Source organism: Epargyreus clarus, unplaced genomic scaffold (genome assembly GCF_041222505.1).
Source record: "Epargyreus clarus isolate Ecla_fem2 unplaced genomic scaffold, WU_Ecla_fem_2.2 ptg000033l, whole genome shotgun sequence".
Classification (NCBI taxonomy): Eukaryota; Metazoa; Arthropoda; class Insecta; order Lepidoptera; family Hesperiidae; genus Epargyreus; species Epargyreus clarus.
The window spans coordinates 3,766,207-3,782,473 of NW_027332238.1; the positions used below are offsets into that span (position 1 = coordinate 3,766,207).

At 34.4% G+C, this 16,267-nt stretch overlaps 1 protein-coding gene across 1 annotated transcript in view; it reads left to right on the forward strand.

Annotated features, from left to right (window-relative positions):
- The first annotated feature begins 371 nt into the window (after positions 1–371).
- Positions 372–16,267, forward strand: part of Cdc25 (cell division cycle 25) — a 47,541-nt gene continuing 31,645 nt past the window's right edge. The window contains exon 1 of the mRNA XM_073090617.1: positions 372–583. Coding sequence (XP_072946718.1) covers positions 534–583 — 50 coding nt within the window. The 5' untranslated portion in view covers positions 372–533. The remainder of the gene's footprint in view (positions 584–16,267) is intronic.

Sequence of the window (16,267 nt, forward strand, 5' to 3'; positions counted from 1 at the left end):
CACTTCACAATGTTGTCACAATTTTATTAATATTACTTTTTTCATAAACCATTTCATTTTTTTCATTTTATTGTTCTAAATATAAAGTTAATGCAATTAATAACACATACATATTTTTTTACATTTTTGTAGCATAATATTAATTTTAAATAACATCTAGTATAACACTTAGGTGTTTTGGCAGACTGTTGTAACTTCTAAGCGATCTGTAACCTATGAAATGTGGTATTTTTCAACCAAAATTAATCATAATGCTAGAAAAAATAAAATTACCAATTTAGTAGAAAGTTTCTACGTTTGCAACCCTAACTCACCCCGCCCTCCTTCGGGCGAGGGAAGTAGGATACGGGGGGATCTATCATCATTCAGAATTCAGTCAGTGTCGTACTCCCGTCCGAGAGAGACGGTTTGCACGGACAAACTTAACGTAAATAAAATTATTATAATAAAAAACAGCTGTGTAAGACTGGAAATAAATAAAATGGACTTGTTTTAGTATTATTTGTGTTAAAGAGTTAGTGTTTTGATTTAACATGTGGGGCGAAAGCAGCCAAGACTGTGAAGTGAACTGCCAATGCTCGGGGTAAGTTTTTTTTAATTCGTAAATTGAATAATGTTTTTTATTACGTTATGCCAATGTTTACGAAATAAAAAAATGTATGCCAAAATGCTGGCATTTTACTCCTAAAATGTGTTAAAACTTGTTTAAATACCAGAGGAAAAATATTTTAAAAATTATTTGAAAATAGAAAACAAATGAATGAAATATTTAACCGACAAAATTCTGTTAAAATATATTTTTTAAATATGACCGTTGCGTAGTGATGTCATTCATAGATTTTTATGTGTTGCAATTTTACGGAATTCTATTTCCCAAATTCCTAATACTTAAATATTTTTCTTATACCTTTTGTTATAAATATTTATTATTGAAAATACATATTTATTTAATCATTCAAAGTATTGTCAAATTTAAATTATAGTAACCGTTGCTATGTGCTTTAACTACTAAATACTTTTTCGAAAATATTTCGTATTTCTTGTACATACGTTTTAAATTGGTGATTAACTTTGTTTAATTCTTGTGTTTGTATTAAAATCATAAATCTTAATAGAAGTTATAACACTTCACATGCTATCGATCGATAACTATATAACGTATTTATTACTAATTTCTTATTAATTAATTAATTCAATTATTACTTTAGGTGTGGCTTCCAGTTATTTTTCAACAAATGTCTTCAAACGTCTCTAAAATCAAAATTAAATATATCCCATGTGCAGCACACGTTTTTGTGATTTATGGTTATTTTAAACCTTTGTTTCAATTCTAAGTAAGAGCAAACGTTAAAGAATTAAGTGTGAATTAAATTTAAACGCCGGAAAACCAAAAGTACGGAAATATGGCAAATGTAGATATATATAACCATAAATATAAGCTCCACCACTGCGAAAACTCTTATCAATTTTTGCTTAAACTATTCATGTTCAAAAATTATTCAATTCCCAGATTAATTTAAGTTAATTTTAAATCTAGGCACTTCTGTTCTTTAATTCTAATTTGCAGGTTTTGACGTTATTATTTTTTACTTAACATAGACCTGCCTACTTGCCTGAAAACGATTAAATCTACATATAAATCAAATGGAAAATCATGGAATTTCAACCTCTTAAAGGTACAAAAGTCATCATTTTCTGTGTTAAACTTTAAAAGGTACAGAATTCACCATTTTTCTGTTTTAAAATAACCTATAATTTTTAAATTTGGTACACATGGGTCTGGTATCAATAACCTACAAAACCTCGTTAAAATGCCATAAATTAATGTCACACGGCACCTAATGTGAATTCTTTCGCTAGCAAGTCCCTTACTCTAATAATAAGTTTAACAAAAAAACTCTTTCTTATACGCATTACGTCATGTAACCTTGAAGTGGTGTAGTCTGTTCACCTCAGGCTTAGCTATGGATAAGTAGGAAATTAAAATTAACTTTAAAACTTAACACTAAAGTGGAAGCTACCTCCTTGCCAGTCGTACGATAGGTTCTTTCGGTAACTCCTTCAAAATAACTTTTAATCATGATTTCCCCTTTTTTAGAGCCTAAAATATGTTAAGCAATGTTAAATCTTCTTAAGTTATGAAAATAGCAGTGTTAAGCGCTACGATCGTAAGTTTAAAGGCAGATACTGCAACACGAGGCCTTCCAACTTAGTCCTTGATATAAAGTACTCATTGAAGTACCTAATGTCAATATAAAATCCTAGTATTGACTATTAAAGATGTTCATACAACTGACTGACCACCAGACGGGTTACACACTAGTCAACGCCTGCAAATTCCTACAAACCTACTTCAGGTTTATGAAGAGATTAAGATTAAATATCAGCATAGTGTGCAATCATCCTAAGACGTTTTGCGCGCGAAAGTTTTCTATTTCGTTGAATGAAAGTGAGAGGCGACGGTTGGATATTTAAATGCTTCATTCGTAGTTCGTGGTATTACTAGCTGTGTTTCTTTAATAAGATGGCGCCTCTTCTAACACACACATTGCTAGTGATTTACTAAGATGATAAATATGTTAAAAATGTCGTAATCTGGGCGATCTTAGCACATAAAAACCATATGTATCCTTGCACGCTGATTCCCGAAACTGCTTAACAGATTTCAATGAAATATTGTCTATGTATTGTTCGTTCTAGCTTACTTCTAGGATACTTTTGAAACCGATAGGTGGCGCTGTTTAGATATAAAACCGTTTTGTGGTAGGATAACCTGTACCCGAGGCTAATGAGGTACATAGTACCACATACAGTACATAGACGTTAAGTCACATTCTCTTAAATATATCCATCCTGGCATAGTATTGCAGCGAAACAAATGTATATTTTCTACAGTACATCCCATTTATAACAAATTTTATGCATGTTTAAGATAATTTGAACACGCTTATCAATGAAAGAACGTTATGACGTAGACGAGTGGTTGAGGAACCGGAGCCATGTTTATATATCTAACCCCCTCACTCCTACGCGCTGTGACAGAGATAGACGATCGTCCGGCGGGAAACGTAGTGATGTCAGCATCTATAATAATTTGGAGCACGTTTCAGGCAACGGGTTAAAAAGCCGTTGACGTTTACTAAGAAGGCTTTAAAATAACGATTTCTTGTATGCGATATATGGATACGAGAGCGCAAAGATAATAATTGTCATTGTTCTTGATAATTGTTCAAAAATTTTAATTAATCTGATCGTTCAAAGTGGGTGAACATCGAGTTCAAAGATTCCGTTACATACCTAAAGCATACAGGTAAAGCCATAGATTAGTAAAGATACTTCGCCGCCTTGAAATTGAATGATGCCACAAACGGCTTATTATAGTAAGTTCTGTTTTTGAATTCTTGACAAGTAAAAGTCATTTTATGAGAAAATTTACGAATAAATAACTAATACTGCGTAATTTATATAATAAATAAATAAATAAATAATTATTTCAAATATTTTAGGGACATTTTAGCACGGAGACGTGGCAAAACTTTTTTACGCAACAATTTCAATTCTCAAAACTGGGTACATTTTCTTGTTAGGAGTGAGTAATCTTTACTAATCTATGGGTTAAGCTAATAAAAGCATAGTAGAAATTACCCCACCCAGATTTAGAGGAAAGTAAGGCGGTCATTACATATGTGACTAACTTAGTCCTTACGTGGCAACATGTGATCGGCTTCAGGTAGAACCTGTTCTATAGTTAGTTACAGGTGTGATTTGTAGTGACCACTTAGCTTCAGATGGACTGCATACGTCTGCTTCCTCAATCCTTTAAAAATGTCTAATAAATGTATATCTGACCGGGAATTGAACTCGTAACTTGCGTGACGGATAAGTATGTTAATTAGAATATGCAAAAGCGATATAGCCACTGTAGGTATCTTAAAAACATATTAGTATAACGGTAATGAAATAACAAAGAAATTTCAATAGATTTCAAATTACAACTTAGCGATGACTATAAAATTATAATTTATATCTATATATTTTGAAAATATTTTTTGTGTAAAACAAAGTGTTATACTTGATTTATTTGGCCTTACTAGCCTTTAACCACAGCTTCCTTTTATTAAACCACAAGATCTTTTCGAATTAGTAATAATATGGAGTTATTTTTAGACCTTCAATATGCCTCAATTTCACTTGAGCTTAAATTGAGATTGAATAAAATAAATATAACCCAACACAACACAAAGATAACCCAAATCATAAAAAAAAATAGTTTTAATCCCCTTGAAATAGTGCAAATTTAACGAAACTAGCAACACAGTACGAATTGGATATAATTTTATGAATGAAATTTGCAATTCTATGCCACAGACGCATAAATAACGACAATATCAATAAACATGCAAAGCAAACTGAATCTTATGTAATCTTATTCATATGTAATACTGTTCATATTCCCTTGTATCGATTTTACGTTGTGACAATTCATTCTAAATTTACATTTTATTATGTTGTTTCTTTATGAATCATTCTAGAATTCGATATTTGAAAATAATAAAATATTCTATTACGTAGAAGTTTATTTTCAGCTGCATTTTTTATAAAACTATTCGGCTAGTATCCGAAATGATGCAAATTTACACAATTATGGAATTTCTTTAGCCGCTTCTCCATTGCGAAACACCTTCCGAAGCGGTGGTAGATTGTTGACGTTCAAAAAGCGTTCTATATGAATCAATTTTGAATAGTTGATATCTTATATATAAAATTCTCGTGTCACAATGTTAGTTACCGTACTCCTCCGAAACGGCTTTACCGATTTTCACCAAATGTTATATGCCTATTCAGTAGGTCTGAGAATCGGCTGCTATCTATTTTCATACCCCTATTTGATAAGAGTTGTTCACCCTTAACATTTTTTTATTTATATGGCAACACAACGTTTGCCGGGTCAGCTAGTAATCTATGAAATGATATTTGAATTTGGAGACACCTTTCTGCCGTATAAGTAGTGTAGCGCTGCTGTGTTCTGGTTTGAAAATAGTTTTAAACTAACATTTTATTGCAAACTTTATCAGAATGCTCGTTATAAATTAATTTGGACAAAGATAAGTGGGTCATTGTGATAAGAGTGTGCTTTTAATTATTTTAAATCGATTTGGGTCAAAACGTATTTTAATCTGCCGGCCGCACCATCGTCACACCTATTTCTGTTATAACAGCAGTGTAGCGCTGCTGTGTTCTGGTTTGAAGTGTGGTAAGAGACATACTTATCCGAGACGTTCCAACTTAGGATTAGCAACGTATCTGTGGCTGACTTTAGGTAGGATTGTAATCTTATCGGAGGTTGATTACAGATGTCTATGGGCGGCATTAGCCACTTACCATCAGATGGACTGCAATATCTTTTACATTTAGCCAAGTCAGACCAAAATCTCTTTATACATTTTTAAAATATTTATTTTCTGTTAAATTCTCTCTTATTTGCCTATTTTCAGCTAAAACACCAGCATCCACATCAGCATATTCTAATTGTCAATAAAAAAGCAAAGCCATTAACCACGTGAAATATAAAAAAGATAAAAGATCATAGACAATATCACTGCGGTTGTCTATACCACTGACAATGGACCCCTATCACTTAACACAGCTAATATTAAAATGTACACTACAGATGTATTATTATGTAATAAAACTTACGGAGATATTCTAAATACGTTATTTATTTTCAACTAGCTGACCCGGCAAACTTTGTACCGCCTCTAAATCCATTTATCAAATATATTTCAAATAAAATATAGCCTATGTTACTCGTGGATAACGTAGCTTACGAATGGTGAAAGAATTTTTAAAATCGGTCCAGTAGTTTTTGAGCCTATTCATTACAATCAAACAAACAAAGTTTTCCTCTTTATAATATTAGTGTAGGTATTCATTATGCTCGTAACTTTTTTTTATCATCCAGGAGTAGCAGACGAGCATACAATCCACCTGATGGTAGGCTACTGCCGCACATGGACATTTGTAATCAACCCCAGATATTAGATATTCCTAATTTCCTACCTGAGGTCGGCCACAGATGCGCTGCTACCCCTGAGGACTAAGCTGGAACGCCTCTGAAAAGTCTGTCTCCCTTACACCCTACAAAACGGAACACAGCGGCGCCTAACACTGCTGTAAATGCGTCGATTTCATAACTTGTTTAAATCTGCTAAATACATAGATAATTAACTTATTATTTTATATTGCGCAGCATCTGAATAAAACGACATAAAATATAAGCTCTAAAAATGCGTGAAATAATGATTTTTTGACGAATTTAAACATATGAGGTGTCGTTGGATTCGCATAGATTAGTGAAGATTACTCACTCCTAACAAGAAAATGTACCCAGTTTTGAGAATTGAAATATTGCGTAAAAAAGTTTTGCCACGTCTCCGTGCTAAAATGTCCCTAAAATATTTGAAATAATTATTTATTTATTATGTAATTTATGCAGTACTAGTTATTTATTCGTAAAATTTCTCTAAAAATGTTTTTGTCAAGAATTCAAAAAAAGAACTTACTAATAAGCCGTTTGTGGCTTCATTCAATTTCAAGGCGGCGAAGTATCTTTACTAATCTGTGTGTTTAATCTATGAAACAGCTTTTATTTTCCTGTTAGCTGCTATAAAACCGACAAAAATTAAAAAAAATCACAAAATTACGTAAAATTTTCGCGTCTTCGACAATAACAACGTAAATTGATCTTAACAATGGAATTCTGATTCTTCACAATTCTCATAGTACTAAAACTTTCTTTATGGTATTTTTACAGTAGTGTTTAGTGAGGAGACGTTACACGTTGACGTTACATTGACGTTATGTAAATAACGCCATATGCGTTATCCCGTTAACGTACGTTATTTACGTTAACGGCGCGTCACGGTTGATGCTTGACCGAGGTATAGGCGGCAGCGGCAAATGATTTAATTTCTAGGATCGTAGATAAAATACAAATTATAATTTTCTATGACTTATTTTTCTGTGACTGGTTTTGTTTAGTTGCAAGTTTAATTGGTACATTATGTAGTTTTTTGAAAAAGAAATGAGACCAGGAATTACATTACTAAAATACGTAATGAGAATTCTAAAATATATTTTAAGTTCTGATCAGGAATTACATTCGTAAAATATAAAATGAGAATTCGTTAAAAATATTTTATATAAACACGATTTTTATTTGCATTAAAAATAAATATCTAAATTTAAATGTCTAAGTAAATGGAAATCTAAAGTCGACATAAATGTCTATCGAGATAGAATGCTATTTAAAAAATATTTTGTAACCTTTCCGAAATCTTTGAAAATTACAATAACAATTTTTCTATTCGGCAAAAGTTATTTAGAATTTATTATTTTTAATTACTATTAATATTTTGGTTCAATAAATTCTAATGCTATTTACATGCCTCTTTGCATCAGGAATATTGCGTAATAAATTATATTATAATTCACATTGTTTTATCATTTTTTTTAATCATCCTTAAAATATTTTTATTGCAACTTCCCGCCAATTCTTACATCATGGGTCTGTTTTAAAACGATACGGTCACGGCACATTGCATATTTAGCATTGACCTTTCAGATTTGTGGCCGTTTATACGTTATTATAAGCAACAATGGACCTTATGATATTAAAATAAAACAAAAAAATATTACGTATTTTTTAACATAAGAAACGAGCAATCTACTTGATGGTAAGTAAAGTCCGCGTAAAACTGTTAGTCCGCTCTGAATATAGAAATAAATTGCGTCGCCATAGCAATTGTATGACTACGCCTCGCAACAACTTCAGAGCGGACTAGCAGTTTGGCGCAGACTATCCCAATAAATCGTTAATTATCATTAACGATAAGAGTTTCCGTAACGTCTAAGCTTTTTTAGAAAATCATTCGAGTCATTTATACGGACTGACTTACACATCGGCGGCCATCGTAGATGATCGGCTTCAGGTAGAAGCTGCTCTATATGGAGTACAGATGTCCATACAGTGACTTACCATCAGGTGGACTGCATTCTCGTTTGCTAATCTTATAAAATCAGCAGCATATACTTTTTTATATAATATAGGAGTAGCAGACGAGCATGCAGTCCACCTGATGGTAAGTGGCTACTGCCGCCCATGGACATCTCTGTGACATGGACCCCAGATAGGATTAGATGTTCCTTCCTGAGGTCGGCCACAGATGCGCCCCTACCCCTGAGGACTAAGCTGGAACGCCTCGGAAAAGTCTGTCTCCCTTACCCTCCAAACAAGAACACAGCAGCGCCTAACACTGCTGTTATTAGGTAGAAATAGATGTGGCGGTGGTGCCGCCGGAGTCGAACCACAAAGGGTTCTACCACCTTCAAAGCAGCAGTTTACGCGGACTATACAATATACCAGTTTGTTCAGTAATTTCTAACTAACAGTTTAGTTAGTTAGTTTTTTGTAACAACTGCCCGTCACATATCAGTAGCTACCCCTACCCACACATCTGTTGAGTTCAATGTACTATCGATCGTACACGAGGGTTCATTGTTATTTCGGGGGTGACTGTATCAAAACTTGGATTAATAGAAACTACTTTTAATTTAGGCTGAGTTAGTTAAATAACTTTAAATTATAGTTACTTAAAATATTGAAGTGGAAAAATGAGTGACCTAAATAGAGTGCATATAAAAATAACAAATTTAAAACAATTATACATTTTATTGTAAACTTAAGGAACGCATTTAAAATAAATAACTTATTTTATTATTAGGATTATTATTTACATGTTTTATTAATATAAATAGTCAGTTTATTGTAAATTTAAATAATGCATTTCTAAATGCCTTTATTTTGTTAACTTAAATAAAACTGAAATGAAAAAAAACAGTATAAAATAGCGACGGTCTAATTTGCTCACTATTAGAAATGTCTAGTATTTTCGACTTCAAAAAAGGAGGAGGTTACTCAATTCGACCGTATATATGTTTTTTTTATGTTTGTTCAGCGATTTTCAACTCTAATAGACATCGAATCCAGAGGTGGGACAATAATTTGGTTACTGTAGCTCGGATATCCTCGTCTATTAGAAAGAGAGATCCGATAGTCTGTCTCATTCACACTGCATTCCATTTTAATTGTATCTCTATGTATGAGAGGCTTATAAGGTCTCTTCTATTTGAGATTCCATACTTTTTTCTATTATAACTAAGGAGTTAATAGTGCAGTTAGAATATATAAATGTTGATAACTCCTTTTTAGGTAATAGGAAGCTGGTTTAGTTCTTTAGTTTTTAGTTTAAATAAATAAAAACGTGTGTTGCGTCAGAAATTTATTTAAGTCACTTTTTATTAAATAAAAGTCGCAAATCAGTATGTTCACCTAATGGTAAGTCGTCATTGGACATCTATAATCAACCTCAGATAGGATTGGAGTTCTATCTGAGGTCAGTGATAGTTTAGCTATCCCTGAGGACTTAAACGTAACTTTAGTTCAATAGTTTTAGTGAAGGTGGTAGAACTTTCGTGGTCTTACTCCGAAGGCACCGTTGTCACATCTATTACTGTTATAACAGCAATGTAGCGCTGCTGTACTCTGGTTTGAAGGGAGAGACATTAGCGTAGATGTTCCAACTTGGTCCTCAGAAATAGCAACGATGTGGCCGACCTTAGGCAGCCTATCTGGGTTTGATTACAGATGTCCATACGGTGACTCACCTTTAAGTTGACTGCATACTCGTTTGCTATTTCTAAACCTTATAACATAGATTAGTAAAGATACTTCGCCGCCTTGAAATTGAATGAAGCCACAAACGGCTTATTAGTAAGTTCTTTTTATTTATTTATTTTATTTAATAAGTTTTTGTACACAAAAAAAAAAGATAACAATACAGAAGAGAAAGAAATGATGTACAAAGGATTGCTTATTCCTAAATGGAATTTCTTCCAGCAACCCTGGGACAGGAATGTGCATGCGAAAAGCAAAATTAGTGTGCAAAAACAGAAAAAAAAAAACATACCAAATAATAATAATACTAATAATTACTAAATGATATATCTAATAAATATAATAATAAATATATAATATAAATAAGTATAATATATATAAATATACAATGTAAACAAATATAATATAAAAATAATAAATATAATAATATTCTTTATGAAAGTGATAGATAATGTTCTCTAACTCTTCTTTTAAATATAGAGATAGTCTTAGAGAGACGAATATTAGGCGGCAGTGAATTCCACAGTCTAACTGCATGAACAGAGAAGGAGTGGGAATAGAGAGAAGTTTTATGGGATGGGTAATTTAACAGAGATTTAAGATGTGACCTGCAGGGTGCCAAAGAAGGCCGTACATATGAAAAACGATGCTGCAGGTACGAAGGAGAGGATGGATTTTTCAAGATATTATAGAGGAGACAGAGAATTCGAGTATTCCTGCGAAATCGGATTGGGAGCCACTTGAGATCCTTGCGGAAATGAGAGACATGATCAAATTTTCGTAGACCAAAAATGAATCTAATACAAAGATTTTGCAAGCGCTCAAGTTTATTTAATGACTCCTCTGTAGCATCCAAATAGCACGCGTCCGCGTAATCTAAAATCGGCTGAATGAGAGTTTGAGATAGAGAAATTTTAGTTCTAAAGGGCAAAAAACCTTGAAGGCATTTAAGCGAGTGCAAAGTATAGTGGACTTTACGGCTCACCTCCCGCACATAAGCATCCCATGATAAGTTTGAGTCCAGAATAATGCCAAGATTCTTCACTGTATTAGAATACGGAATGTGAGTGCCATCAACGACTAATTTTGGTAGTGTTGTTAGATCCAGTTGTTTGCGATAATATTTGCTACCAATAATGATGGCTTGTGTTTTACTTGGATTAATCAAAATTCCAAATTCCTTAGCCCATTCACTAATTCGGAGAAGATCGTCATTCAGTTTACTAATTTCACTAAAGGCGTTGGGCACCGCAAAGTGACGGTATAACTGCAGATCATCTGCATAGAGATGGAAGTTTGAGGATATAATTTTTGTAATGGAGTTAATAAAAATAGAGAAAAGCAACGGAGAGAGAACGCCACCTTGAGGAACGCCCGCAGAGAGATCACACCAGTCCGAGAAATGCCCCCCCTGATGGACCCGCTGCGACCGTCCTCGAAGATAGGAATTAAACCATGTGACGGCAGAAGGTGAGACGTTAATTGAACTGAGAATTCCGGTAAGGATATCGAAGTCCACGGAAGTAAAAGCACTGCTAAAGTCTAACAGAATTAATACAGTTATAGATTTCCTTTCAATCGCCCAGCGAATATCATCTGTGACATTTAGCAGCGCAGTTACGGTGCTATGACCGGGCCGGAAACCAGACTGATAAGGGCTAAGGAGAGAGTTATCAGATAGAAAGGATGAAAGTTGTTTATGGACAATGTGCTCAAGTACTTTAGAAAGAAAAGGCAATATTGAGATGGGACGAAAATCCGACAATGAGTCAGGGTTTGCTATTTTCGGCACAGAGGTGATGTTAGCCAGTTTCCAGGCTGAAGGGAATGTACAGGACGATAAGGAAAAATTCAAAATATGAGAAATCACAGGAAGGATATTTTCAAGGATTAACGAGATCATTTTTGAGCACAAATTGTCATTTCCAACCGCGGCCGAAGTAATCGACTTAATCGATGTTTTAACGTCTTCTTCCGTAGCTACCGTGAGGTTAAATGGCGGACAAGCTGGCTTGGGAGAATTTAATAGAGAGATTAACGTGTTGCTCTTAGTGGCTGGATCCAAACAAGACGGCGATAAAGAGAAATGTTTGTTTAAGCGGTTTAGATCCATGTCACTATCAACAACAGGCGAGCTTTTGCGAATTCCTACTGATTTAAGGAATTTCCAAACCTCAGCGGAACTACGGTTGACAAGTGAGTCGTGGAAGTAGCGTCTCTTAGCATCTCTATCTTTTTTTTTAATTCTTGACAAATAAAATCATTTTTAGAGAAAATTTACGAAAAAATAAGTAATACTGCGTAATTTACATAATAAATAAATAATTATTTCAAATATTTTAGGGACATTTTAACACGGAGACGTGGCAAAACTTTTTTACGCAACTCTCGAAACAATTCAATTCTCAAAACTGGGTACATTTTCTTGTTAGGAGTGAGTAATCTTTACTAATATATGACCGCAATGGCTCTATCATAATCTAAATAAAACTAACTTCGAAAGTTCATTTTCACGCCATTGTGATAATTGATCGATATAAAATCAATAAAATATACTATTCGGCAATATATTCCTTATTTCTGATAGAATTAGTACAATTTTTGATTGAACATATTTCGCAATAAATTTCCCCCCAAACGCAGGTGACGTCACCCTAATGGCGTCCCCGCCTTTTTATTGCAAACAATAGACTTTATTGCCACAGATAAAACAAAATCGGCAATAAATTTTGTTTTATCTGTGAAAATTCTATAGCTAAATTAGAGTTGATACAATTTTAATCTGTAATTGGTTTTGTTATCGAATGTTGTATCGATTTTTGGTTATATTTGCTTTTAATTGTTTTTTGTTTGTTTGGAAAAAGGTTGATTTCGATTTTTTTTATTTATGAGAATTGAATTTTAATCATTTTTTTAATGTAAATGAGTATGCAGCTGAGATGAAATTTTTGATAAGGAACATACATTACATAAGGTGTTCCAAATTAGACCTTAGTTTTTACCCCAACTTAGTTCAAAAATGACAACTTTGAACTCTTTGTAGTACTAACTTAGTCCTTACCTAACTTAGTTAAAGATAAATCTTAGTTAGTATTCCAACTTAGTTAAAAAGTGAACCCTTAGTTCATTACACCAAAACGCATTCAAAATAACAGACCAATTAGCATTCTGAAAAGGTATTGAAGGCAGCCATTTTGTACCGCCTTTTTTAAACACAAAAGCTTTGGCGCCTTTGTGGTAGTGTTACCAGAAAATTATAGAAATTTACTCCAAAAATCTTTTTCAATTGCATCAAAGCCAAAATTACAAGTATTGAAAGCCAATTTGGCTTTCAATACTTGTAATTTTGGCTTTTAAATATTCAAGAAAGTAAGGTAGTTATAGGGTTCCGTAGGCCCTCTTTGGGTAACAAGTCAAAAAAAATATGTAAAATATTATTTTTATTCCGAAATTAGAAGCAATGATAGCCTAGTCGGAACGGGGTATCACAATCGAGGGGTCCGAGGTTCAAATCCCATGCACCTCTGATTTTTCAAAATTATTTGCGTATTTTAACTATCACTTGTTCTAACGGTGAAGGAAAACATCGTGAGGAAACCTGCATACATGAGAGATCTTAAAACGTTCTCAAAGGTATATGAAGTCTACCAATACGCACTTGTCCAGCGCGGTGGACTAGGCCTTCTCATTCTGAGAGGAGACCCGTGCCCAGCAGTAGAACAGTATAAGATTAATATTGATTTTAAAGCAAGCTTTTTCGTATATTGCACAAGAAATGTTTTGGATTCCGGTTGTGTTACCATTATCACATTTTAATTTTCTACCATAAACTTTGTTTTTTATTATTATTACTGTATGTAACGAAATTAGGTGATATAAATATTAGAAAATGTGAATTAATCTTAATTTATTTAGATTACAATTTTATTATTGTTGTATTATTTTAATATTGTCAAAAATAAGAAACTACCATTTGAAACATATTTTCTTGATAGGTCAACACCTTTGTTTACATTTTGGACACCTAATTATGAATCAGACTATACATAGATACGTTCTAACAACCTTCCACAGTGGATGACAATAACCTCTTTTGAAAGTCGGTTAAAAAGCATAATAGTTTACTTTCGTTTTCATTTAAATTACGTTACTACTTTTACTCTCCATACCGTAACAGTTACGGCAGATTAACTTTTTGTTACGCTTTTCTTAAAACCTTAAAAAAACTAAACTAAAGTAAGAGTCTTCTTCGACCTCATTTATAAACATATTTATATAATACTAGCTGACCCGGCAAACGTTGTTGCCATATAAATAAAGAAATGTTAAGGGTGAACAATCCATATCATTTAGGGGTATGAAAAATAGATAGCCGATTCTGAGACCTACTGAATATGCATATAAAATTTGGTGAAAACCGGTAAAGCCGTTTCGGAGGAGTACGGTAACTAACATTGTGACACGAGAATTTTATATAAGATAGGAGTAGCAGACGAGCATGCTTCACCTCATGGTAAGCTACTGCCGTATGGACATCTGTAATCAATCCCAGATAGAATTAGTTAGAACTGAAAGAGAGGGTAGTTAGAAGAGAACCCTTTTTGGTTCGACTCCGGCGGCACCAGCGCCACACCTACGCCTCACAACATAACTTTAAATTCAATAGAAAATCAACAACTGTTTATATGTAACTGTCTATGTTACACGTGTTTGTGTGTGTTACATGTATGTGTGAGTGTAAGTACACCCAAACCTTATCTCAGCCAGCATCCTAACGCATTGTAAAACTCGTTTTAAGCTTCGAAATATGACCGTTAAGAAATTCGTGCTTAGATGCTTTGAATAGAGACACTAGCGGTAACCCGACGTTCCTCGCTTACTTCGACTATCCCTCGGGAATAGCATTTTTTTCGGGATGAAAAGTGTACTATGTCCTTTTTTATAATATAGGAGTAGCAGACGAACATGCTCCACCTGATGGTAAGCTACTGCTGTATGGACTTCTGTAATCAACCCCAGATAGGAGCAGATATTCCTACCGGAGGTCGGCCACACATGCGCCGCTACCTCAGGAACTAAGCTGGAACGCCTCGGATAAGTATGTCTCTTACCACACTTCAAACCAGAACACAGCAGCGCTACACTGCTGTTATAACAGAAAGGTGTGGCGGTGCCGCCGGAGAGTTCTATCACCATTATGTGTGCGTAGGTATTTGTGTTTAGACAAAGCCTCCATACTAGTTCCCCGTCTTATTATTACGTGTAATAGACTGCATCATAAAACCTGCTGCACCACAAAGTATGGGGTAAAAAACGGGGCTATTGACACCATGGGGTAGAGAAAGGTGGGATACGATTGTATTGGTCCGACTCCGCACCACCACCACACCTAGTTATAACAGCAGTGTAGCGCTGCTCTGTTCTGGTTTGAAGTGTGGTAAAAGACATACTTATCCGAGGCGTTGCAGCTTTTTAAAGATAAAGATAATTTATTTGCTTTGAACAGTGAGAAAAGTTGTTACATACAATATTATTAGTCTCTTATTCAGCCTTTTCAAGCATGCAGCTTAGTCCTCAGCAGTAGATTCCTACCTCATGTCGGCTACAGATGCGACGCTTGACTTGAAAGTATGTTTTCTACCACACCCTTTATAAGTAAAATACACACCCTTTATAAAAAAAAAAGGTCAAGTCGAACAATGGGGGGTTCTGCCACCTTTTTTAGGGTTCCATACCCACAGGATAACAACGAAACCCTATTACTAAGCCTCCGCTGTCTGTCTGTCAGTCTGTCTGTCTCTCCGTCCGTCCATCTGACACAGAGCTCTACCTCTTATACCGTAATAGATATACAATTGATTTTTTTACAGAATATGTATAAAGGTGACCGCTTTAACAATACATACTAAAAATAAAAAGGTGGTTTACATGCTCGTTTGCTACTCTTATAAATAACATAAGTATAGTGGTGGTTCCGCTGGACTCGAACCCAAAACTTTTATAAATAGATCATCAGGAATATCCCAACCAAAACCATAAAGTATAGACACCACACCCGTACGAAATCACGTCTATATTACTCGAAAAAAAAGAAAAATCCTGTGACGATCCATTCAGCAGCTATCCTCTTCACTCGCATAGCTCTATCTCTCTCTTATCCTAGCATACTAAATTGCTCTGGGTAATATCATTGTACAGTGGTTTTTTGTGAAGCGGTACAGGGCCGGACTTGAGGTGGAGGCCCTTACAAACCCTTCGGTTATACCTTGGTAGAAACCTCTTTGGTTCGACTCCAGCGGCGGCACCATACCTATTTTTGTTATAACAGTGTTAAGCGCTGCTGTGTTGGTAAGTGTGGTAAGAGACATACTTTTCCGAAGTGTTTCAACTTAGTCTTCAAGGGTAGTGGCACTCTGATCGACCTCAGGTAGGACTTATTTGTTGTGATTGAGCATTTACTACTTCTATATTGACGACCCGCGTGGCGGAGCGGTCACCGCGGTACCAGTCTGACGCGCAGAGGGTCCCGGG